This window comes from Hemitrygon akajei, chromosome 2, assembly GCF_048418815.1.
Source record: "Hemitrygon akajei chromosome 2, sHemAka1.3, whole genome shotgun sequence".
In the NCBI taxonomy this organism is placed as follows: Eukaryota; Metazoa; Chordata; class Chondrichthyes; order Myliobatiformes; family Dasyatidae; genus Hemitrygon; species Hemitrygon akajei.
In genome coordinates, this window is record NC_133125.1 from 21,203,548 (window position 1) to 21,228,500 (window position 24,953).

At 39.8% G+C, this 24,953-nt stretch overlaps 1 protein-coding gene across 2 annotated transcripts in view; it reads right to left on the minus strand.

Annotated features, from left to right (window-relative positions):
- The window catches only part of fbxl17 (F-box and leucine-rich repeat protein 17), a 684,991-nt gene that overhangs the window by 393,498 nt on the left and 266,540 nt on the right, over positions 1-24,953 (minus strand). For both annotated transcript variants that reach the window (XM_073068092.1, XM_073068101.1), the window contains exon 7: positions 18,137-18,267. In XM_073068092.1, the coding sequence (XP_072924193.1) occupies positions 18,137-18,267 (131 nt within the window). The remainder of the gene's footprint in view (positions 1-18,136; positions 18,268-24,953) is intronic.

Sequence of the window (24,953 nt, forward strand, 5' to 3'; positions counted from 1 at the left end):
GCTGTATGAATTTATATATGTGTTTCTGTGTGTTCTTCAGGACTGCAATACAAATGCAAAGATAAGAAGGGCAATAGCTAGTATAAAAAAAGCACTGACTCAGGTTTAAAATTCTTCATTGACCAAAAACAAGTAATAGACACAAGAGTGGATATTGGACTGCTGGAAAATGATGCTGGCAAGGTAGTAATAGGGAACAAAGAAATGATGAACAAACTAAGTAAATATTTTGCATCAGTCTCGAATGTGAAAGGTATGAGCAACGTGCCAGAAATTCGAGAGTGTCAGGGAAGAAAAAATGAGTGCAGTTGAAACAGAAAGATCTGAAGGTAGATAAAGCACCTGGACCAGATGGACTACACTCCAGGGTTCTGAAAGAGGTAGCTGAAGAGATTGTGGAGGCATTAGTAGTGATCGCTCCAAAATCATTTGATTCAAGAATGGCTCTAGAGAACTAGAAAACTGCAGACGTCACTCCACTTCTTAAGAGAGGGAGAGAAAAGACAGGAAATTATCGGCCAGTTAGGCTGACTTTAGTGGTTGGCAAGATATTTGAGACCATTAGGTTTCAGAGTACTTGGAGGCCCATGGTAAAATAGGTTCAAGTCAGCATGCTTTCCTTAAGGGGAAATCTTGCCTGTCAAATCTGTTATAATTCTTTGAGGAAATAACAGACAAAGGAGAGTCAGTGGATGTTGTTTATTTGGATTTTCAGAAAGCCTTTCACAAGGTACCACACAAAGAGGCTGCTAAACAGAGGCCCTGGTATTACAGGAAAGATACTAGCTTGGGCAGAAGATTGACTGACTGGCAGAAGACAGAAAGTAGAATAGAGGGAGACTTTTCAGGTTGGCTGCAGGTGACAAATGGCATTCTGCTGGGGTTGGTGCTGGGTCCAATACATTTCACATAATATGGTAATAATCTGGATGACAGAACTAATGGCTTTACAACCAAGTATGCAGATGATACAAAGATAGGTTGAGGGGGCAGGTAGTTTGCAGAAGGACAGGACAGATTATCCTATCTTGTTCTCTTATTATTAAGAGATTACACTCTCTTCCTGCTGCTGCTGTCAGGAAGAAGGTACAGGAGCCTCAGTACCCACACCAGCAGGTTCAGGAAAAATGATTGCTCCTCAACCATTAGGTTCTTGAACCAGATTAAATTCCATCTGCCAATACTCTGCTTAACTTGAAAATAAAAAAAATATGAAGTTTAATCATGATATTGGGTGACGGGGTAGAGATACATCTCTACCAAAGGAGATGTAAGGCGCTCCCACCCTCCGCTAGCCTGTAGGACACCCTTGGGGAAGGTGTAGCATCTACTTAGCCCCCCCAGAGTCACGTGAAGCCATGAGAGCAGGAGGTGGATGTCATATGAATATATCACAAGTCTTGGTTATGCAACCACTGATGCCAGGCAGACAAACTCTGAAGAGCATTGATAATGGCTGGGGTCACCTGTCTTGTAAAGATACTGCCCAGAAGCAGGCAATAGCAAACCACTTCTGTAGGAAAAATTGCCAAAAACAGTCAAGAACATCATACAACACATCACATAACGAACTAATGAATGTTGATAAAATTATGTGATAGAAAGTAATTTGATTATTTCTGAACACTGACATTTTTCATACGTGTTTCTAAATGAGATATGGCAACTTTTATATTGTATTCCAATAAGCATGATAACCATGGTTTTAACTGATAACAACAAATTAACATGTGATTATGCTAATAGAACTCAATATCAGGATGTTGCCTATATATCCTACGGCCATTCAATGCCATTCACAATTCCTCAGATAACAAAGACCCAAGAGACTGCAAATGCTAGAATCAGGGGCAACACATGAGATGCTAGAGGAACACAGGGGGTCAGGCAGCATTCATGGAGGAAAATAGACAGTTGATGCTTTGATTGTCAACATCCTTCACCCAAAGGAATGGAACAAGAGCTGGCAGGTGATAGGTGGATGGATCCAGGTTGGAGGAGGGGTGATAGGCAAATAGGTGAGGATAGAGTGGGAATGGTGCCAAAAGCTAGGAGGTGATTGGGGAATTGACAAAGCCTAAAGATCATTGAACTTGACAGGAGTCTGACCTCTCTTCCAAATTTTCTTTGTTTCTATGAGAATTTTGCTGTTTTCCTTCTAAGTCTTTCTTCCAAATTATAACTATAAGAGATTCTGCAGGTGAGCATCTATCCTTATGAAGGGTCTGGGCCCAAATTACCAACTGTTTATTCCTTTCCATAGATACTGCTGGACTTGCTGAGTTCCTCCAGCATTTTGTGTGTGTTGCTTTCTTCCATGTTTTCTTTTTAATTTAATGTTATTTCTATTCAGGTATATTTTCTTCATTCCAGATCTCAGCGTGTTTTCTTTTGTTTGTTCATCCAGTGGTTTCGCTTTTCATTACTGTTTTCATGATTTTGGTGCCATGGATTATGCTTTGCTTTTAAAGTCAAAATAACCTGCAAACTCCTCAGGTTCGCTTCTATGTTCAGAAACTCAGCATTATAAGATTTCCAAATCGGAATCACCTGGATTCCGATTCCTTCCTTCACATATCTATTTCTCAGCTATTAGTGTTCAGAAGTAATATGTAGACATTCTTCAAACCAACTACCATTCCCATCAGAACTTCTCTATGGAAAACTAAGTGAACAGAAAACATGTTAATTTGTTGAACCACATGATGAGAAAGTTAAGTTGAACCAATTACTTTGCATAATATAATCCCAATATGATTAAACTTCATACTAATTTTACTTTCAAGCTAAGCAATATTTAGCTTTGAAATAAACTTTTTAAAATCTATTTTGCCACCCTTCTCAGTAACAATAACAAGCATCTTGAACAGTAATGGATCTTCCCTGGCAGTATTGAAATATTCTACTGTACTGAACTGCCTAAGATACTGTAATTACGACTTAGCTTGATCATGAACTTATAAGGTAAATTACATGATTAAAAAGTTATAAATTCCAAGGAAGATAAAAGAAACATACTGACCAGTAGGTCTCTATAATGTCAAAATATGAAACTGTGTTTGTTAGAGCGATTTCAGGGTTCAGCACATCTAGCAAATAACTTCAGCCACCAACCTTAGAATCCGAACATAGATTGTAGATTTAATTTAAAATGCAGCTCTGAACAATAGGTTCCCAACAACTTTGAATTACAATGCTGATTAAAATTCATTTAGATGTCTATGGTGTGGGTGTGAATCAGAAGTTATGATGTTTGTGTGTAGTGTCAAAGAAACCATTGGGGATGCATTGTACATATGGAATTGTCCTTTGATGTTTAGCACGTAAAATATCGAGTAACTTAGGCTAGCCAGACCTTTCCACTAGAAGTGCCTCAATGTGATGCCTGCCGAACGTTGAATGTTGAGGCTGCTTCATAGCTACCAGTACTTTTCTCCAGTGATCTCATTCACACAACAACAGTGTTACAATGAATTATTGCAGAGAAGTTTGTCAAAATGTTCAGTGATGTAACTCAATAAGTTCACACATCAATTCACCTCAAAAAGGAGTGTATAATGAAATCAATAGATTTAAAAGTGGTAATATACATTCAAAAAAATCCAATTTAATTCTACGTTTATAATTGTTTTAGATTAAAATACTAGAATCTGTAGAACGGCAGGTATGTTTTTGAAAAATGTTAAATACCGTATCCCAATTTCAAATGAAAACTGGAAACTTACACTGTCACTACAGAATAATAATAAAAGCCACATCAATAACCACAATGGATTTGTGCTGTTAGCTGTGTACATCTGCACGCTTGGTAGGATATATGGGTAATGTTTACAATGGTGAGTGTAGTAACTAAAAAAATGAATGCTTTAATGGTCTTCAAAGGAATGACAACTCCTATTCCATATATCTGAACAGTTGGCAGAAAGAGGAAAACCTGCAGTATGCACCTTTGCTATTACAGATAATCTTATGAATTGAATTCCCATGTGAAATTATTTACAGCAGTAGTGTCACACCTCTTACACTCATGTATGATGTGACATTCCAAATGTAAAGCCAATTATATTCTGGCATAACCATTCTCTGGTCCTTGAATGTACATTACTTGGAAATATGATTGTCTTATGAAAGCACTTAGAAATGACAGCATTCTGACAAACAAATACTATGCACATAAAAAGTTGGCATTTGCCCCAGTATAGCTACAGAATTTGTAATATATTGTATTTCTATCAAATATGTTTGTTTCAAGACATATTTCAGATAAAAACAATGGCGCATGTGCACTAACTTTAATCATCTGCTCAAGAGTGCATGTACAAGTATATCATAAACATCCCCCTTTTTATCTGCTTTCCAGTATATTTTCATGGTATCAACTTTCAAAGAATTCATTAATCATGTCATATGTCTCTTATGCCTGTCACAAATAGATACTACTCATTATCTCCATTTGTATGGGCAGGACTCGTGCTGAGTGCTTGCGAAGGTGTGTTGCGATGGTCTAGAAGTCCGAGGTAGGGATCTGCTTGCAATTTGTTGCTCTTTGTGAGGATCCGCTTAGCTGTTTTAACTGCTGATTCAGTTTTTCCATTCGCTTTGCTATTTCCGGGACTGCCACACAAGTGCTCAAAATCCCATTTTCGTGCAAATCTGTGAAACTCCACTGACGTGTATGGTGGTCCATTATCACTAACCACTTGTGTCGGGCTACCATATCTCGCAAAATGAGCCTTCAATTTGCGAATAATGGCTGCGCTGGTTGTATCGCAGAGAAGATCTACCTCGAAGAAATTGTTGTAGTAATCAACGGTGATGAGGTATTCTTTTCCTTCGAATGTAAATAGGTCAGTACCTATCTTTTCCCACGGCTGAGCAGGTACCTCATGACTCATAAGCGATTCTTTCTACTGACTCATAAGCGATTCTTTCTACTGACTCATTTCATATGTGCGACAAACATCACACGTAGCAATATATTGCTTGATGTCGCTGCTCATGCCCGACTAAAAAAGACATTCGCGTGCGCATCTGAGGCATCCTTCTACGCCCAAGTGTGACGAATGAATTCTTTCTTTCATTTGCTTTAGCTCACTTTGCGGTATGATGACACGCTCACCTTTGAAGATTAAGCCGTCTTGGACTGCGAGCTCATCCCTATAGCTATAATAAAGTGTCAGTTGCTCTGGTAATGCATCACGTTCACTCGGCCATCTGCTGATGATTACACGTTTTAGCATCTGTAGTGTGTCATCTTTCGCTGTTTCTATGCGAATCTGCTCTAGACGCTCATCGCGGATTGGCAGGTGAGATAGCATGTTGACTTCATTGGAGCTGCTCTCCTGGCCTAGAGTACCACTTGGCTAACTGGTTGCGATAGCATATCCACGAGGTGCATGAGCTTTCCTTGACAGTAAGTGATATCGAAATCATAGCTCTGCAGGCGAAGAAGCATTCCCAGTAGACGCCTTGGTGCTTTCACCAACGGCTTCTTAGCTATCATTTCGAGCGGCTTATGATCGCAGAGTACTCTTGTGAAGCGGCCAAAAGTGTATTAATGAAAACGCTCAAGTGCAAAAACAATTGCGAGCATTTCCTTTTCGATTGCTGCGTAACGCGTTTCTGTGTCTGTTAGCGCTCTGCTTACATATGCGATTGGCCGCCCTTTCTGGAGGAGTGCTGCCCCTAGGCCTTTGTTGCTGGCATCACATTGGATGGTTAGCTCTTCCTTAGAATTGTAGTACGCCAACACCGGTGCTTCGGATAACATCCGCTTGATCTTGGAGAGAGCGTTTTGCTGCTCAGCTGACCACTCCCATGCTACATCTGGCTTTGTCAGCTGTCTTATTGGCTCAAGGGCATCTGAGAGACTTGGTAGAAAATGGCTCAGGTAGTTGACAAATCTGATCAATCGCTGCACTCCCTGCACATCTGTGGGTGCTGGCATGTTGAGAACGTCAGCTACATTTTTAGGATCAGGCTGAAGCCCTTCACTTGTGATGAGATGCCCCAAAAAGGGTATCTCTGTCGCTCTGAAGACAGATTTGTTCTTGTTGAGCCCGATATGCTGCTCTGCACAATGCTGTAATAGCTACTCAAGTTTCACATCATGATCGGCGATTGCCTTTCCCTGCGTTTCCCCTTTTCCGTACACCAGGATGTCATCTGTGATGCAGATCACTCCCAGTAGTCCTTCCAGCGCCTGATGCAGTTCGCACTAGAAGATCTCTGATGAAACGCTGCTTCCAAACGGAAGTCTGAGCCATCTATACCACCTGAAAGGTGTGTTGAAGATGGTGAGCACACCTAATTCATTGTGCAATTTCACTTGCCAGAACGCAGAACTCGTATCAAGATTGCTGAAAACTTCAGCCTGGTCAAGATCTGGCAAAATATCCTCCATCACCGGAAGGGGGTAGTGTTCTCTCCTCAGCGCTTTGTTCAATGGCCAAGGGTCAATGCATATACGAAGATTGCCATTCTTCTTTGTGACCACTAGCTGGCTACCCCACCTTGTAGGTTCATGGACTGGAGCTATCACCTTGCGGTCTACCAATTAATCAAGCTCAGCTTTCACTTTCCGCTTCATAGCGTGAGGTAGATAGATAGATAGATAGATACTTTATTCATCCCCATGGGGAAATTCAACATTTTTTTCCAATGTCCCATACACTTGTTGTAGCAAAAACTCATTACATACAATACTTAACTCAGTAATAATATGATATGCATCTAATCACTAACTCAGAAAGCATTAATAATAGCTTTAAAAAAGTTCTTAAGTCCTGGCAGTTGAATTGTAAAGCCTAATGGCATTGGGGAGTATTGACCTCTTCATCCTGTCTGAGGAGCATTGCATCGATTATAACCTGTCGCTGAAACTGCTTCTCTGTCTCTGGATGGTGCTATGTAGAGGATGTTCAGGGTTTTCCATAATTGACCGTAGCCTACTCAGCGTCCTTCGCTCAGCTACCAATGTTAAACTCTCCAGTACTTTGCCCACGACAGAGCCCGCCTTCCTTACCAGCTTATTAAGACGTGAGGCGTCCTTCTTCTTCATCGTGGGGGTAACACTGTAGGTTGAACTTCCTCATCAATCTGCAAGTGGGCTGCACCTGGAAGCTCCCTGAGACCATCATCAAACACCTCTGCATAGTGTTCCTCTGGTGTGCACTATTTTTCTTTGAGTGTAGATGCATGCACCCTGCGAAAGTTGTCATCGTTGACCGTAATCAGCTTCATTTGTTGGCTGGCCCTGCTTCCCAGCAATGGTGTAAAGTCGTCAGTGACCACGACAAATTCAACAGAATACTTGCGGTTCATCATGGGGTTACACAATTTTACTCTGCACGTCCCTTCTGCATCCATGGTGGTCTTGTTCCACATCATCAGCTTTTTTGTGCATTGTCTTAGTGTGTGATCTACTCCCTCCAAATATTTGCGGGGTAAAATGTTAATGCTCGCCCGGCTGTTGACTTGGAAGTCTATTGGCTTTCCATTGATGAGGATCTGTGCAAATACGTCATCCTTTGTCGTCAAGCTGTTGACCACCAGTATGACATTGTCGATAAACTCGGTGCTGCTGTCACTGTCGGTTTGGTCATCACTTTGTGCTGCCACCCCGTGCACAGGCTTCTGCTTGCATACCTTTGCAGAGTGATTTTGAATGCCACACACCTTGCACACCTGCCATCTGCTGGGCACTGGTGCTTGTCTTTTGCATGTTTCGTGCCACAGTACTTGCAAGGGTTCACTTTGCTTCTGTGGCTGTTCAAGATGCCTTTTGCTCTGGCTCCACCACTAGCACTAGCCTTCTGTCCAGGATGCTTTGAACCTTTCTTGTTAGCGCGAGGTTTAATCTCATGGACAGTAGCAGACCTGCTATCTGCAGCTGTACTGAATGCTTGTAGGTGTGGTTCAGCCATTTCTGAGCTTTTACAGATGTCAATGCAGTTATTGAGCGTTAGCCTTCTCTCTTGTAACAGACGTTTTCTGGTTTGGGAGTAGTTAATGCCCAGTACGATCTTGTCTCTCAGCAGACTGTCTCTCAAAGACATGAGCAAAAATTACATGTCTTTGCAGAGGGTCTAGGGCTGGCAAGAAACGATTCAAAGGTCTCACCTTGTTCTTGTTGCCGCTTGTTGAACAAGTACCGTTCATATGTCTCATTTTTCTCACCGATAGCATATCTGTCAAATGCAGCTAAAACCTTTGTGAGGTCTTGGCTTTCAGCCTCATCTGCAAACACAAAACTGTTGTCGACCTCAAGTCCTGACGGTCCAAGTGTATGCAAAAATAATGTCGTCTAATATGCTGGAACTTGTTTGTGCAGTTGTGCTACAATCCTTTAGTTAGTCCACATCTACCACCATGTCTTCCATCCATCTATCAGTCCGCGGTTGACCATCACAGCCGGTGGCGGGCATATGCCGCTGACTGGGGGAGGACTTCTGGCTCAACTTTGGTTCCCTGGCACGGGGTCGCCCGTGGGTGCTGGGTGCCGCTGAGATTCTGCTGTCTCACCTCCAGACATTGCTACTGTACCCGTCTCTACTTGTGGCTAGTTGCTCGTCTCAGTTGACATTTTTCTACTCTTACACTCACACTCCGATGTTTCAGAGTTGCGATATTATTATGCTGCCAACTGCAAGTTGAAAAAATCGATTTTCTGAGCACCACCACTGCCACCATGTTTCGAGACAGATATTTCAGTTAAAAACAACAGCGCATATGCACCAACTTTAATCATCTGCTCACGAGCGCACGTACAAGTATATCATAACAATGTTTGAGTGATATAAACCAATCAATTGCTGCCAGAAAATGCTGATAATGAAAAACAAATTGCTCTATCCATAATGGAAACAGTAAGCATTATGCAGATTTTTCATGTTCCAGAATTGCTGCTGGAGAGCGTCTGCAAGGATATAATTGATGAATTCAAAATCAGGATATTTAAACCACTAAAGGACATAATATATATTCAATCTGTCATTAGTTATCAGTGTTGATTGCTATTACTGTAATAGGTCTTGTTGATGTTTTTTTTCAATTACCCTGGATGTTTTCAGGGTAATGGGAAAAAACAAAAGAAATTTTCCAGGTGTTGATGCAAAAGTTTGGGCACCCCGGTCAAAATTTCTGTTACTAAAAATAGCTAGGCGGGAAAAAGTTGACCTGATTTCCAAAAGGCATAAAGTTAAAGATGACGCATTTCTTTAATTTTTTAAGCAAAATTACTTTTTCATTTCCATCTTTTACGGTTTCAAAATAACAAAAAAGGGAAAAGGGCCCAAAGCAAAAAGTTTGGGCACCCTACATGGTCAGTACTTAGTAACACCCCTTTTAGCAAGTATCACAGCTTGTCAACACTTTCTGTAGCCAGCTAAGAGTCTTTCAGTTCTTGTTTGGGGGAATTTTCACCTATTTTTCCTCACAAAAGGTTTCTAGTTCTGTGAGATTCTTGGGCCGTCTTGCATTCACTGCTCTTTTGCGGTCCATCCACAGATTTTCAATGATGTTTAGGTCGGGGGACTGTGAGGGCCATGGCAAAACCTTCAGCTTGCGCCTCTTGAGGTAGTCCATTGTGGATTTTGAGGTGTGTTTAGGGTCACTATCCTGTTGTAGAAGCCAACCTCTTTTCATCCTCATTTTTTTTGCAGGTGGTGTGATGTTTGCTTCCAGAATTTGCTGGTATTTAATTGAATTCATTCTTCCCTCTACCAGCAAAATGTTCCCCGTGCCACTGGCTGCAACACAAGCCCAAAGCATGTTCGATCCACCCCTCATGCTTAACAGATGGAGAGGTGTTCTTTTCATGAAATTCTGCACCCTTTTTTCTCCAAATATACCTTTGCTCATTGTGGCCAAAAAGTTCTATTTTAACTTCATCGGTCCACAGGACTTGTTTCCAAAATGCATCAGGCTTGTTTAGATGTTCCTTTGCAAACTTCTGATGCTGAATTTTGTGGTGAAAGGTTTCCTTCTGATGACTCTTCTATGAAGGTCATATTTGTGCAGGTGTCACTGAACAGTAGAACAGTGCACCAACACTCCAGAGTCAGATAAATCTTCCTGAAGGTCTTTTGCAGTCAAACGGGGGTTTTGATTTGCCTTTCTAGCAATCCTATGAGCAGTTCTCTCGGAAAGTTTTCTTGATCTACCAGAACTCAACTTGACCTCCACCGTTCCTGTTAACTGCCATTTCTTAATTACATTACGAACTGAGGAAACGGCTACCTGAAAACGCTTTGTTATCTTCTTATAGCCTTCTTCTGCTTTGTGGGCATCATTTATTTTAATTTTCAGAGTGCTAGGCAGCTGCTTAGAGGAGCCCATGGCTGCTGATTGTTGGGACAAGGTTTGAGGAGTCAGGGTATTTATAAAGCTTTGAAATTTGTATCACCTAGCCTTTCCTAACAATGACTGTGAACAAGCCATAGCCCTAACAAACTGATTAAGGTCTCAGACCTTGATAAACATTATCTGAGAGCTCAAATCTCTTGGGGTGCCCTAACTTTTGCATGGTGCTCCTTTCCTTTTTTTCACTCTAGAATTGTACAAAACAAAAATAATACATGAATCTTGCTTAAAATGTTGAAAAGAATGTTTCATCTTTAACTTTATGACTTTTGGAGATCAGTTCACCTTCTACTCACTTAACTATTCACAGTAACAGAAATTTTGACCAGGGGTGCCCAAACTTGGTGGGGGGGGGGGGGGGGGGATGTGTGTGTGTGTGTGTATTCACTTTCTTGCAAGCATACTCCATAGAATAACCATAAAAGAATCAGTGAACGTTCAACCAGTGTGCAAAAGACAACAAAATGTGCAAATACAAAAAGAAATAAATAATAATAAAAATATATTAGTAATAAATATTGGGAACATAAGATGAAGGGTTCTTGAAAGTGCATCCATAAGTTGAGGGAACATTTCAATGATTGGGCAAGTGCAATTGAGTGAAGTTACCCCCTTTGGTTCAAGACCCTAATGGGTGAGGAATAATAATAGTTCCTGAACCTGGTGGTGTGCATCCTGAGGCTCCTGTACCCTCCCTCCTGATGGCAGCAGTGACAAGAGAGCATGTCCTGGGTGTCGTGGGCTCCTGCTCATGAATTCTGCTTTTCTGTGACAGCGATTTATGTAGATATGCTCAATGGTGGAAAGAGCTTTACCCATGATGAACTGGGCCATATCACTACATTTTCTAGGATTTTCCGTTCAAGGGCACTGGTGTTTCCATATCAGGCTGTGACGCAAACAGTCAATATATTCTCCATTACAGATCTAAAGAAGTTTGTCAAAGTTTTTGACGTCATACCGAATCTTCGCAAACTCCTAAGGAAGTAGAGGGGGTGCCGTGTTTTCTTCCTAATTGCACTTATGTACCGGGCTCAGGACAGGTCCTCTGAAATAATAACATTTGAGGAATTTAAAGTTGCTGACCCTCTCCACCTCTGATCCCCCAATGAGGATTGGTTCATGGATCTCTGGTTTCCTTCTTCTGAAGTCAATAATCATCTCCTTGGTCTTGCTGACATTGAGTAAGAGGTTGTTGTTATGACACCACTCAGCTAGATTTTCAATTTCCCTGCTAAATGTTGATTTATCACCTCCTTTGATTCAGCCTACGACAGTAACGTTGGTGGCAAACTTGAATATGGCATGGAGCAATGCTTAAGACTCACAATCCTAAGTGTAAAGTGAGTAGAGCAGTGGGCTAAGCTCACAGTCTTGTGGTGCACCTGTGCTAATGGAGATCTTGGAGGAGATGCGTTGCCAATCCAAATTGAATGGGGACTGTAAGTGGGGAAATCGAAGATCCAATTGAATGCTGAGCTGTACTCTTTAAAGAACATCCTGATGTTTGCATCTTTGCTGTCCAGATGCTCCAGGATTAAGTGAAGAGCCAATGAGATGACATCTGCTGTGGATCTGTTGTTCCAATAGGCAAAGTGGAACAGAACCAAGTCATTTCTCAAGCAGGAGTTTCATCACCAACCTCTCAAATAATTGCAGCACTGTGGATGTAACAGTTACTTGATGAAAGTCATTGAGGTAGGTCACCATGTTCTTCTTAGGCACCTATATAATTGAAGACTGTTTGAAGCAGCTGGGTATCTCAGACTGCTGAAGCGAGAGGTTAAAGATCTAAGTAAACACTACAGCCAGTTGATCTGCACAAGTCTTTAGTACTTAGCCAGGTACCCTGTCTAGGCCGGATGCTTTTTGTGGGCTCACCTCCCTGAAGGTTGATTGTATGTCAGTTTCAGAGACTCATAACATCTTCTGTTTTTAATTCCATTATATCTTGGAGTAGATTATTTTCCTTTCATCAATTCATGTACAGTTTTATCTACATATCCCAATCTCGACATTCCTCTTGCCACAATTGACCCAACTATTCAACTAGTAGTTTTATTCTCCTCCTGAAGTTGGATGCAATAAATAGACGACAATTCCTATCCAATCCTGTCTGAAGCCATGAAGTGCTAGGTGGGACCACAAATGAATTTTGTAAACAAGTGTCATAGCATGTAAAGCACTTTATAACTACCATTTCTGTGGCTCTGAAAGTTTCCTTGCAGTACATATCAGCAGCCAAATAAATAATCTAATTCAGTTACTGCGAAAAAGGTATATTACAAAAGAAATACTGCGATATTCTGCTAGAATGCATAACATGGAGAAGGTTTTTCTCTCGTGAATCAAAATATAACTAGATTGTTGGTACTTTTCATTTGCACTTGTAAAAATCTCAGCTAAAATCGTATAAAGCTTTCTAAAAATGACCAATTTTTGCCTGGCATTGAAAATGGCTATAAGAACAAATGCACTTCACTACATTATGATTTCTTAAATCTTTAATCTTCCCTCCAAAATTTTTAAACCGGAAACAATATTCTTGCTTCACTGCAATAAATATGGATGCAAATTTCAGCTCAGTTAGTGGAAATACAGGAACTATATTAGTTCCAATATCACAAATGATCCTTAAGTATACACAGTACATTCAGTGGTCACTTTATTAGGTACCTCCTGTACCTAATGAAGTGGCTACTGAGTGCATGTTCATGCCTTCTGCTGTTGTAGTCCATCCACTACAAGGTTTGATCTGTTGTGCGTTTAGAAATGCTCTTATGCACTCTACTGTTGTAATGCATGGTTACTTGCGTACCTGCCAATTCTGTCAGTTTGAACCAGTCTGGTCATTCTCCTCCGACCTCTCTCATTAACAAGGCATTGTTGCCCAGACTACTGCCACTCCCTGAATGATTCTCATTTTCCTCACCATTCTCTGTAAATTCCAGAAATTGCTGTGTGCGAAAATGCTAGGAGATCAGACCACTCAAATCATCAACAATCACCCCACATTCAAAGTCACTTAGATCACATTTCTTCCTCATTTTTATGTTTAGTCTGAGCAACAACTGAACCTCTTGACCATATCTGCATGCTTTTATGCTTTGAATTACTGCCACATCATTGGCTGATTAGATATTTGCATTAACGGACAGGTGTAAAGGTATACCTAATAAAATGGTCACTGAGTGTATTTCAATTTACAATTGTCACCATTCATATCACACATCCACCTACCATTTCGACCTAACAGAGTCAATTAAACTATCAATTGCATCCAGGTTTGTTGCTGAAACTAACTAGCTATGGATACAATTACATGAAGGTTTGATGTTTTCAAAGTTCAAAGTAAATTTATTATCAAAGTACATATATGTCACCATATATAACCCTGAGATTCATTTTCCTGCAGGCGTATACAGGAAGTCCAAGATCCATAATAGAATCGATGAAAGACTAAATAAATAAGCAAAAAGTATCAAGAAAATGTGATGAAGTGAGGCTACTGGTTGTGGGAACAGTTTAACAATGGGGTGAGTGCTTGAGTGAAGTTCACCCACTGGTTCATGAGGGTAATAACTTGGCCTGAATCTGGTGGTGTGAATCCTGAGCCTCCTGTACCTTCTTTCTGATAGCAGCAGTGAGAAGCAAGCATGGCCTGGGTGCTGGGTGACCTTGATAATGGACGCTGCTTTCCTGTGACAATGCCCTGTGTAGATGCAGTCAGTGGTGAGGAGGGTTTTACCTATCAACACACACAAAATGCTGGAGGAACTCGGCAGGCCAGGCAGCATCTAGGAAAAGAGTACAGTTGACATTTCGGGACGAAACATTGACTGTACAGTCGGTCCTCCTTATCCATGAGTTCCTCATGCACGAATTCAATCAACCGTGAATCGAGAAAACCCGGAAGTGCTCTTCCAGCAATTGTTGTTCGAGCATTGATCATCTCGCATCTCATTCATTCGCTACTTTGTTCCTGTGAAAAAATAGCTCCTAAAAAGCAATTAGGTGGTCAAAGCAGTTCCTCAAAGGCTAAGAGGAAGCATAAAGTGCCATCTCTCGCTGAGAAAGTAGAAGTATTAGATCTTTTGAAAAGTGGCATGTCACATTCCGAAGTGGGCCGTAAGGTTGGTAAGAACGAATTGAACATTCACACAATAAAGCAGAAAGAAGCTGAAATTCGTGTAAGTGTTAGTGCTGCCCCTACAATGGCAAAAATGGTCTCCTTGGTTCGTGATAAAGTGCTTGCAAAGACCGAGAAAGCATTAAGTGTGTGGCTAGAGGACATGTCACAGAAGCATATTGTTTGATGATGCAAAGAAAAAGACACAGCTTCCTATAACAATGTTTCTAACTAAAGCATCTGCAATTCTGAAGTCTTGACGTTCAACACTTGAAGATCCTCAGCCCTTAACCTCCACAGTTCCTGACTTTAGTATTATTGAGCCTCCTCCAAAGTGTCCTTATTCCCTAAACAATACAGTGTAACAACTACTGTACAGATATTACAAGCTTTACTTGTTCGCCTTGCATCTCGTTCAGTCGCTGCTTGTATTGTGAGCAAGAGGAACATGTACAGCTTGTTTTTCCTGTCAATATTCCCTAAACAAGACAGTGTAGCAATTAATTACATAGCATTTCCATTGTATTAGGTGTTATAAGTTCTGTAATCTAGAGATGATTAAAAGTTTTACTCATTGTTTAATAATTGTTCGCCTCACGTCTCGTTCGTTCGCTGCTTGTGTTGTGAGCGAGAGGAACATGCACAGTTTTTTTTCTTGTCAATATTCCTTAAACATTACAGTATAACAACTATTTACATAGCATTTACATTGTATTAGGTATTATAAGTAATCTAGAGATGATTTAAAGCATATGGGAAGATGTGCATAGGTTATACAGTACTATGCCATTTTAAAGAAGGGACTTGAACATCCGCGTTTTTTGGTATCTGCGGGAGGTCCCGGAACCAATCCCTCGCGGATAAGGAGGGCTGACTGTACTCTTTTTCTAGATGTTGCCTGGCCTGCTGAGTTCCTTCAGCATTTTGTGTGCGTTGCTCAGATTGCCAGCATCTGCAGATTTTCTCTGGTTTGTGATAAGGCTTTACCTAAGATGGTCTGGGCCATATCAGTTTTGTGTTCAGTTTTGGTCTCCAAATTTGAGGAAGGACATTCTTGCTACTGAAGGAGTGCAGCATAGGTTCGCGAGGCTAATTCCCGGGATGGCGTGACTGTCATACATTGAAAGATTGGAGAGACTGGGCTTGTATACACTGGAATTTAGAAGGATGAGAGGGGATCTGATTGAAACATACAAGATTATTTAAGGGATTGGACACGCTAGAGGCAGGAAACACGTTCCCGATGTTGGGGGAGTCCAGAACCAGAGGCCACAGTTTAAGAATAAGGGGTAGGCCATTTAGAACAGAGTTGAGGAAAAACTTTTTCACCCAGAGAGTTGTGGATCTATGGAATGCTCTGTCTCAGAAGGCCGTGGAGGCCAATTCTCTGGATGCTTTCAAGAAAGAGTTAGGTAGAGCTCTTAAAGATAGCAGAGTCAAGGGATATGGGGAGAAGGCAGGAACGGGGTACTGATTGTGGATGATCAGCCATGATCACATTGAATGGTGGTGCTGGCTCAAAGGGCTGAATGGCCTACTCCTGCACCTATTGTCTATTATCAACTACTTTTTGTGGGTGTTTCCACTGCAGGCTTTGATGCAACCAGTCAATATAGAAGTTTGTTTAAGTTTTAGATGTCCTGCTGAATCTTCTCAAACTACTGAGGAAGGAGAGGCAGTGCTTTGCTTTCTTTGTAATTACATTGATATGCCGCGTCCAGAAAGATCTTCTGAATTGATAACACTAAAGAATTTAAATTTGCTGACCCTCTTTACCTCATGGACTGGCTTATGGACCTCCAGTTTCCTCCTCTTGAAGTCAATAATCATCTCCTTGGCCTTGCTGATATTGAGTGAGAGGTTGTTGTTGTGGCACCACTCAGCCAGATTTTCAGCCTCCCTCCTATATGCTCATTTGTCACCACATTTATTTGACCAATGACAGTGGTGTCATCAGCAAACTTAAATATGGCATTGGAACTGTGCTTACCCTCACAATCTTAAGTATAAAGCGAGTAAAGCAGAGTTGTAAGCACTCAGCCTTGTGGTGCACCTGTGCTGGTGTAGATTGTGGTGGAGAAGCTGAATAGAAAGATGGCCTTCAACAGTTCTTTAAAGTTACCAATAACCATCACCCACAAGGAATGACGTGGAAGTATTGAAGAAGCCATCGATGGTTTTGTCATTCTTTTGTTCGAAAGTAGTTCCAGAAATGGATGCATTGCTCTGCATTATTTTGCCAACCTTTCAAGAGTAACAGGTCAGAAAAAAAATCACACAGAATAAAGCCAAAGAAAGAGACAAGCATGAAAGATTTTCAGCTGTAAAGTTATTTCTGCCTAGCTGGCTAATTGAGATATATTGTAGAAATAACAAAAACAATTTTGTTCAATTTTATGCAAATAATAGCTTCTTCACAATTACAAGAATGTCAAGCTGTTAAAGTGTTGTTTATGTTAAACAAAAACATTATGTCCCATTTCTGCCTCAATGTCAAGAAAGAAATTCATTGAACTTTGCTCTTTCAAAAGGATATTCTTGTAATTTCAGCATGTAATGTAAACAGGGAACCATGGAATAGTTGTCTTTCATGTGCTCATGATCAATATTTCAGAAAATTGAAGTATTTTAAAAGTCAGCTATCTTCACTAGACATGCATCAAAATTCTACAAAAAAATTGCATCACTAAAATGGAAGTATGAAATGTTAGTGTTCAACATATCATCTGTGTGAGAAAATTTTTCAAAAGATACAAATTTTTCAAGCATGATTTCACCACAACTCACTTTCACATCTCAAGTAAATGACAAATTATTTTTTAAAAAAAACATCAGTGTTTAGTCCGAGATCATAACTGAATAAATTCTTTTGACATGAAATAAGCAACTTTACTATCAACAATTCAGTAAGTTCACCAAGTCAGAAACGGAAAGGTGGTAGTATCTAGTTTCCCTCCGTAACTATTGAGATACAATTTCACAAACTACATTCTGTATATATAATAACTGGACATCAGCAATCAGCTATTTTCTCTGTTTTTGATATTTTCTGCAGTACAACCTTTTCTGGTTTCATATTAAAATCTGTACTACAGTATTTGGCATAATAATCAGCAACATCAGCCTTGAGAATGAACATTAAAAATGTATCAATGATTTACCAGTCCATTTTAAACTTCAGCCATTCTTTTTACTGACTTAACTGGAAAGGGAAGCAGCCAATTTCACTCTCACTCTATTTATGATATAATCAATGTTGCTTTCTATTATTTTGCAAAATAACTTACAATGCTGTTATTTAATTATAAAGAAATAGTTTGGAGTAAATTTACAAACATACTGATTAATTCAAAATTCAGACAATCTTAGTCACTGGGTAGAACCTTCACATAATTGTTATAAAATAGCTGCTTTTCCTCACGCTTCTTGAGCTTGCTTCATGTTTTACTTTCAATAAGAGTTGCCAATTATATATATTTTTACTACACATACTCTGAATTATACTGTTAACATTGTGCAAAGACATACAGGATGTATCAATTTTGCCTGTGATGCCACAATATATAGCAATGGAGGAAAGGATTGTTGTGTTGGTGTTTGCACTGTTTATAAGTTATTGCACGTACTCAGGAAGGTGAATTGTACCTGTCATTAATGCTCCAGTTCAGGCATAGATTCAGAGCGCTTAACTTCTTGCACCTCTTCACCACCTCTATTACTGTTTCATTATTCAACTCCGTTATGTGACGTAGATCAAGACTGATGAGGTCCTTCAGCTTAGAATGAAAAGAAAAATAAAAGTTGAAATGGGTCATTGTTGCACTACGATTCATGTTGTAAATCACAATAACAAACTGCAATAGGGATCATACAAAATGATCATCTACAGCCTCTCTAATTCTTCAAGCCAATTTCTTCTTACAGCAAAATCATGATTGAATTGTTTCCAATATATATTTATTGTTACTCTATGGACTAACCAAGGCAAATTACACAATACATTCAAGGGGAAGCTAAATAAATAGATGAGGGCAAAGTAAACTGAAAATACAAATTGATGCTGTATTTACTCAAGTGCACAGGGACTCAAATGAAGGATAGGGAAGAGCATAGATTGGGCAGGCTGAATGGCTTGCTCTATTGCTAAGATATTCTAAAAGAAATGTTAATCTTCCATTTACTAACACAATGTATAGGTGTTGAATAAAGAACCAACAGCTAAGACACACTGCATACATGCATTGACTAAAAAAAGTGTTGAATTCTGATCATTATTCACTGTAATTTAAAGCACATTGATTGCAACAGAACTTGCTTTAAGTCTATCTGTTTAATTGCACACATGGAGTTTAGATATAGTTTGTAGACATGTTTTATTGAGGATGTTGATTTTTCTTTATATATAATAAACAGAAGCTTATTTATGCTTGCAGCAATAAGTAATACATAGGATATCACATCTAATTAGTGTCTTTTCAGGAAACTTGTTCAGTGGTCTGTGGGTGTTCCATCAATACCCATCTTTCCAGGAAGATTCAGACAGGCTTGGAAAATAGCATCAATTGCCTTGATGCTGCTTCTACATGGATTTTGTGAATCTTCTATTGAAACTGGGGCATAAATTTGGGAAAACCCCAAGAAAATTTAATCCTATTGATCAAATAATTTATATTTTCACATCTAACTTTATATTGCATATGGATAAACAATGGTCAGGGAAATGCACCTTTTTAGGATTTACTACACTTATGTCTTGTCATGCAGATTAGATTGTCACACCATGAGCTTCGGTCACAATTCAGCAAACTGGAAGTTGTCACAACAGAGAAAGCTTTACTGCTTTAGCATCCTTTCCCTTAAAAAATAGACAAACACAATCCTTGGACAATGAAATTAAACGAAGAGTGCTTTGTCCTGTCTTTCATTTTGCTTGAAGTTTTTAACAGCAGATTTCCTTTGATGAATAGTAATTCGTCAGGTACAGTATACAGAGCACTGAAAAAGTATTCAGCCCCCACACCTATTTTCACATTTACTATTTCATTTTCAAAATTTAAAATATGTTTAAGTACAATTTTTTGAGCTAATCTACAAAACATTGTGCATCATGTCAAATCAAAAGAAAAATTCCAAAACCTGTCACACTTTACTAAAAGTTGAAAATGTGAGACTGAAAAAGTATTCATCCCTTTTGTAATTGCTATGCTAACTTTTCTCACATGCAATACTGTATATTGCCTTACCAATTCACCCAATTTGTTTATGCAGAAAATTGGGAGATCACCAAAATAAATAGTCCCTCACTCTGCAAGGTTTTCAAAATGAAGACAAAAGAGCATTCAAGCCGAGTCAGGGAAACGATAATACAAAAGCACAAATCTGGGGAAGAGTACAAGATCATCTCAAACTCACTGAACAAACCTCAGAGCTCAGTACAGTCCACCGTGAAAGCCCATCTAATCTGAGCTGCCGGAGAATGACACTTGTAAGACAGGCTACTGTGACACCAACAGTCACTCTGAGTGAGCTGCAGAAGTCAGTGGCTGCAACTGGAGATAAATTGATCAAAATCCCTGGTTTTAATACTCATTTATGTGAATAAAGGGTTTATGTGAATATGCTGCATGTAGAATCATCCTGAAGAATTTTAAAATGTAATATATGGAACAGAAATTCTACTTAATCTATGCATTTTTCAAGAACATTATTCTACTTAAGGAGCAAAACAATTGGAAAAAGGATGTACTTTTACACTATGCAAGGCAAACAACTGGCCAGGAGACCATAACAGCAGAGAAAAGAAATTACCGGTAAAGAAATTGTGAAACATTACTTTCACTTTGCTAAAACAATAGAGATCATATTAGTGAGCCATACAGAGAGGTAGGAAGTGTCAGTGGGGGAAATGGTGATGTCGATCTCGTGAAGGTTTGTAAAGTTATCAAAGATCATAAGAAACTCAACAAAAAGAAAATGTGTTCACTGCTGGCTCCAATTAGAACAAAGGTGTGCCAAGGTACACAATTGCATTTTTTCTTCCATTGTCCTACCCCTGAAAAAATAATGTTTTTTTTGTAGTGAAACACAAGAGCAACTACTTTAGTGTTGCCTTGTGTCATTCAATAAATTTAATCAGGGAATGGCATCTGCAACACCCTTGCACTTCTACATCAGATAACATTTCCAATGTAATGTTCCTTTTGTAATGAGATGGATTTTATCCCAGGAATGTCCTAAGGTACTCTCACTGCTCAAACAGCACCAAATACAGATCATTCACCACCGACAGCTCCAACCTTTCCAAACTCATAAGAGACCCTATGATTCCAAATTTGCCATCCCAGTCATGCCAGAATCCTATCCAATCTGGCGCCCTATGATCTTTCTTCAAAGGCTCTGACTCCTGACCTACCAGGTTGCAATGCCCTGTCCAAAGTACTAACCACATAAACTGGCTCACCTGCCATAATGTTTCAAGTGAAAGATACCACTGCATAAGTTGCCACACTATTCTACAAATGACATCCCTATTCTGCCCCACCCACCATAAGTCAATTTGCCTTTATTCCATTACCCATTACTCTAACAATTTATCCCATCATAATCATCAGCACCAGGTTGCAATATACTTTAATTCTGCCACACAGTCTATGAATGGATCACCCACTGCAGTTGAGGCTTGCAGCAGGGTGGATAATTGTTCTATTACGCTGCTCATCTTCTGCACCCATTAAAATTTTTAGAATTAATTTATTAAGACAGAAGTCAGAATATTAATTACAAAATAGATTTTTAACAATTAGAGATTGAACATAAAATGGCATACTTGAAAAATACCAAAGGATATTGGTGAAAACCTGAATTGGCAGCCAATTAGGAGATCTCTTCACAGGGTGGAAAGAAAGGATCTATGTCCCATGGCAGGTATATCAAAACAGGAATGGATTAAGAGACTACCAGACAGGTATATGGAGGAATTTTAGGTGGAGGGTTATATGGGGGGCAGGGTTTAAGGGTGTGCACAACATTGGGGGCTGTGCTGTATTGTTCTTTGTTCTTTAATTCAAAGTACATTTACTATCAAAGTATGTACAGTTTACTATGTACAACCTTGAAATTCATCTTCTTACAAACAGCCACTAAAATAGAGAAACCCAATAGAACCCAACATGTTAAAAAAGGCCATCAAACACCCAATTTGAAAAAAGAACATATCATACAAACTGTAAAAAGTAAACAAATAACACTCAGAACTGAAGTTCACAAAAGTGAGTCCACAGCCATAAAGCTAGTTCATCACTGCAGCCTTTCCAGGCACTCATTGCTTTCATGCCACAGCCTCAGTTCAGCACAGATGTGAGTAAACTTTATGGAGCAGCACGCTGAACACTGGTCCTTCCCTTCCCCCAAAACCTTGACCTTTTTAACTTGGCCCTGCACTTAAATCAGCCAAAACGCAGGCTCATTCCTTGCTCTTGGACCCGGGCCTGCAGTTTCAATTGTGCCTCAAATCCACTTCAGCAATGGCCAAACATCGGCTGGTTCCTTACTTCCAGGTCCGGGCCCCATGGCACCACCACACCCGCACTTCACCTTCCAAGACCCCAGGTCACCGAATCCCCTAGAACACTGCAAAAATACCAGGTCATACAGGTGGTTCAAAAGCACAACTCTGAAAGGGAAGTTACAGGATATTGATTGCCGTGGTCATTGTCCATAAAAAGTATGATTAATAGAGCAGTTAGTAGATTTGGTTACTGCCAGTAAAGTGTTGCTGTGTCTCATCAGCACCATCTTAAACCAAGCAGAGGTGGAAGAATTTAAGAAAATGAAGAGGTGTAGGATATATGTTCCTTGTGATATTTCCACCACACAATAAAAGAATGGTTGATCATTTATGTTAATGCCACTTCCCTGCACTCATCTCACTCTTGATTTCCTTTATATCTGTAAATCTATCTACCTCCGATGTAAATACATTCAGCAACTGTCTCCAGAGAAACCTCCAGCACTCAGCCCTACAGCACCTCATTAATCACAACCTTTCTCCTGAAAATTACCTGTTTGTTCCTACACTTTGTCTACTAACCAATCCAAAACCTATTCCAGCATACAATGGCATGCAAAAGAATAGCTAAGCAAGTAAAAAATGACCTGATTTCCAAAAGGCATAAAGTTAAAGATGACACATTTCTTTAATATTTTAAGCAAGATTACTTTTTTACTTCCATCTTTTACAGTTTCAAAATAACAAAAAAGAAAAAGGGCCCAAAGCAAAAGTTTGGGCACCCTACATGATCACTACTTAGTAACACCACCTTTGGCAAGAATCAGCTTGTAAACACTTTCTGTAGCCAGCTAAGAATCTTTCAATTCTTATTTGGGGGATTTTTGCCCATTCTTCCTTGCACAAGGCTTCTAGTTCTGTGAGATTCTTGGGCCGTCTTGCAGGCACTGCTCTTCTGAGATCTATCCGCAGATTTTTGATGACGTTTAGGTCGGGGGACTGTGAGGGCCATGGCAAAACCTTCAGCTTGCGCCTCTTGAGGTAGTCCATTGTGGATTTTGAGGTGTGTTTAGGGTCATTATCCTGTTGTAGAAGCCATCCTCTTTTCATCCTCATTTTTTTTGCAGGTGGTGTGATGTTTGCTTCCAGAATTTGCTGGTATTTAATTGAATTCATTCTTCCCTCTACCAGCAAAATGTTCCCCGTGCCACTGGCTGCAACACAAGCCCAAAGCATGATCGATTCACCCCTCATGCTTAACAGATGGGGAGGTGTTCTTTTCATGAAATTCTGCACCCTTTTTTCTCCAAATATACCTTTGCTCATTGTGGCCAAAAAGTTCTATTTTATCTTCATCAGTCCACAGGACTTGTTTCCAAAATGCATCAGGCTTGTTTAGATGTTCCTTTGCAAACTTCTGATGCTGAATTTTGTGGTGAAGACACAGGAAAGGTTTCCTTCTGATGACTCTTCTATGAAGGTCATATTTGTGCAGGTGTCACTGCATAGTAGAACAGTGCACCATCACTCCAGTGTCTGATAAATCTTCCTGAAGGTCTTTTGCAGTCAAACGGGGGTTTTGATTTGCCTTTCTAGCAATCCTATAAGCAGTTATCTCGGAAAGTTTTCTTGATCTACCAGAACTCAACTTGACCTCCACCGTTCCTGTTAACTGCCATTTCTTAATTACATTACGAACTGAGGAAACGGCTACCTGAAAACGCTTTGCTATCTTCTTATAGCCTTCTTCTGCTTTGTGGGCATCATTTATTTTTAATTTTCAGAGTGCTAGGCAGCTGCTTAGAGGAGCCCATGGCTGCTGATTGTTGGGACAAGGTTTGAGGAGTCAGGGTATTTATAAAGCTTTGAAGTTTGCATCACCTAGCCTTTCCTAACGATGACTGTGAACAAGCCATAGCCCTAACAAGCTGATTAAGGTCTCAGACCTTGGTAAAAGTTATCTGAGAGCTTAAATCTCTTGGGGTGCCCTAACTTTTGCAAGGTGCTCCTTTCCTTTTTTTCACTCTAAAATTGTACAAAACAAAAATAATACATGAATCTTGCTTAAAACATTGAAAAGAATGTTTCATCTTTAACTTTATGACTTTTGGAGATCAGTTCACCTTCTACTCACTTAACTATTCACAGTAGCAGAAATTTTGACCAGGGGTGCCTAAACTTTTGCATACCACTGTATTACCTCCAGTGCCATGTTTATTAATCTGTTGTATGGCATCTTACCAAAGGTCTCTAGCGGTCCTAATTATTCCACACAAGCTTGTTTGCTCTTCTCTGCCTGCTAAAAAACCACAAAAAACTCGCAGTGTTTTGTGTTAGTCATTTATCTTTTATAGACCCATGTTGATTCTATCTAATCAGAATATTAGATTTTTAAGGGTCCTGTTATCATTTCTCCACTCATAGTTTCTTGTAATTTCCCCACTAACAAAGTCAAGATAACTGGTCTACTGTTCCTAGTTTTCTCTCTCCCTCTTTTCTTAAATAGTGGGATTACATTTTTAACCTTCCAATCTGTGGGTCCATGTAATGATGAAAATGACTAACATCAACAAAATCCAAAGATGCAGCTTGTCAGGTTCTGGGAGTTCAGTGCCTTCCAGTCCCAATAATTTATATAATAGTTATTATTTACTATACTGACATACAGTATTTGAGTTCCTCCTTCTCTCTAGACAATCTCATAATTTCAGGGAGGTTTACTGGGCCTATCAATAAACAAACCTCACTGCAAAAGATGGAGCTGGTTTCTTTCAGCTATTTCCTGTAGGGAGAGTTATGTGAGATAGGCATGATCTTTCCATGCAGGACAGCCAATAAATCACCATCATCCCTTTCTAGTGTAGACAGGAATACTGGGCATTCTCACACAAATGATTGCCATTATAAATATTAATAATCGTAACCAAAGCAGGCTCTTCTCTGATCAAGCTTTGA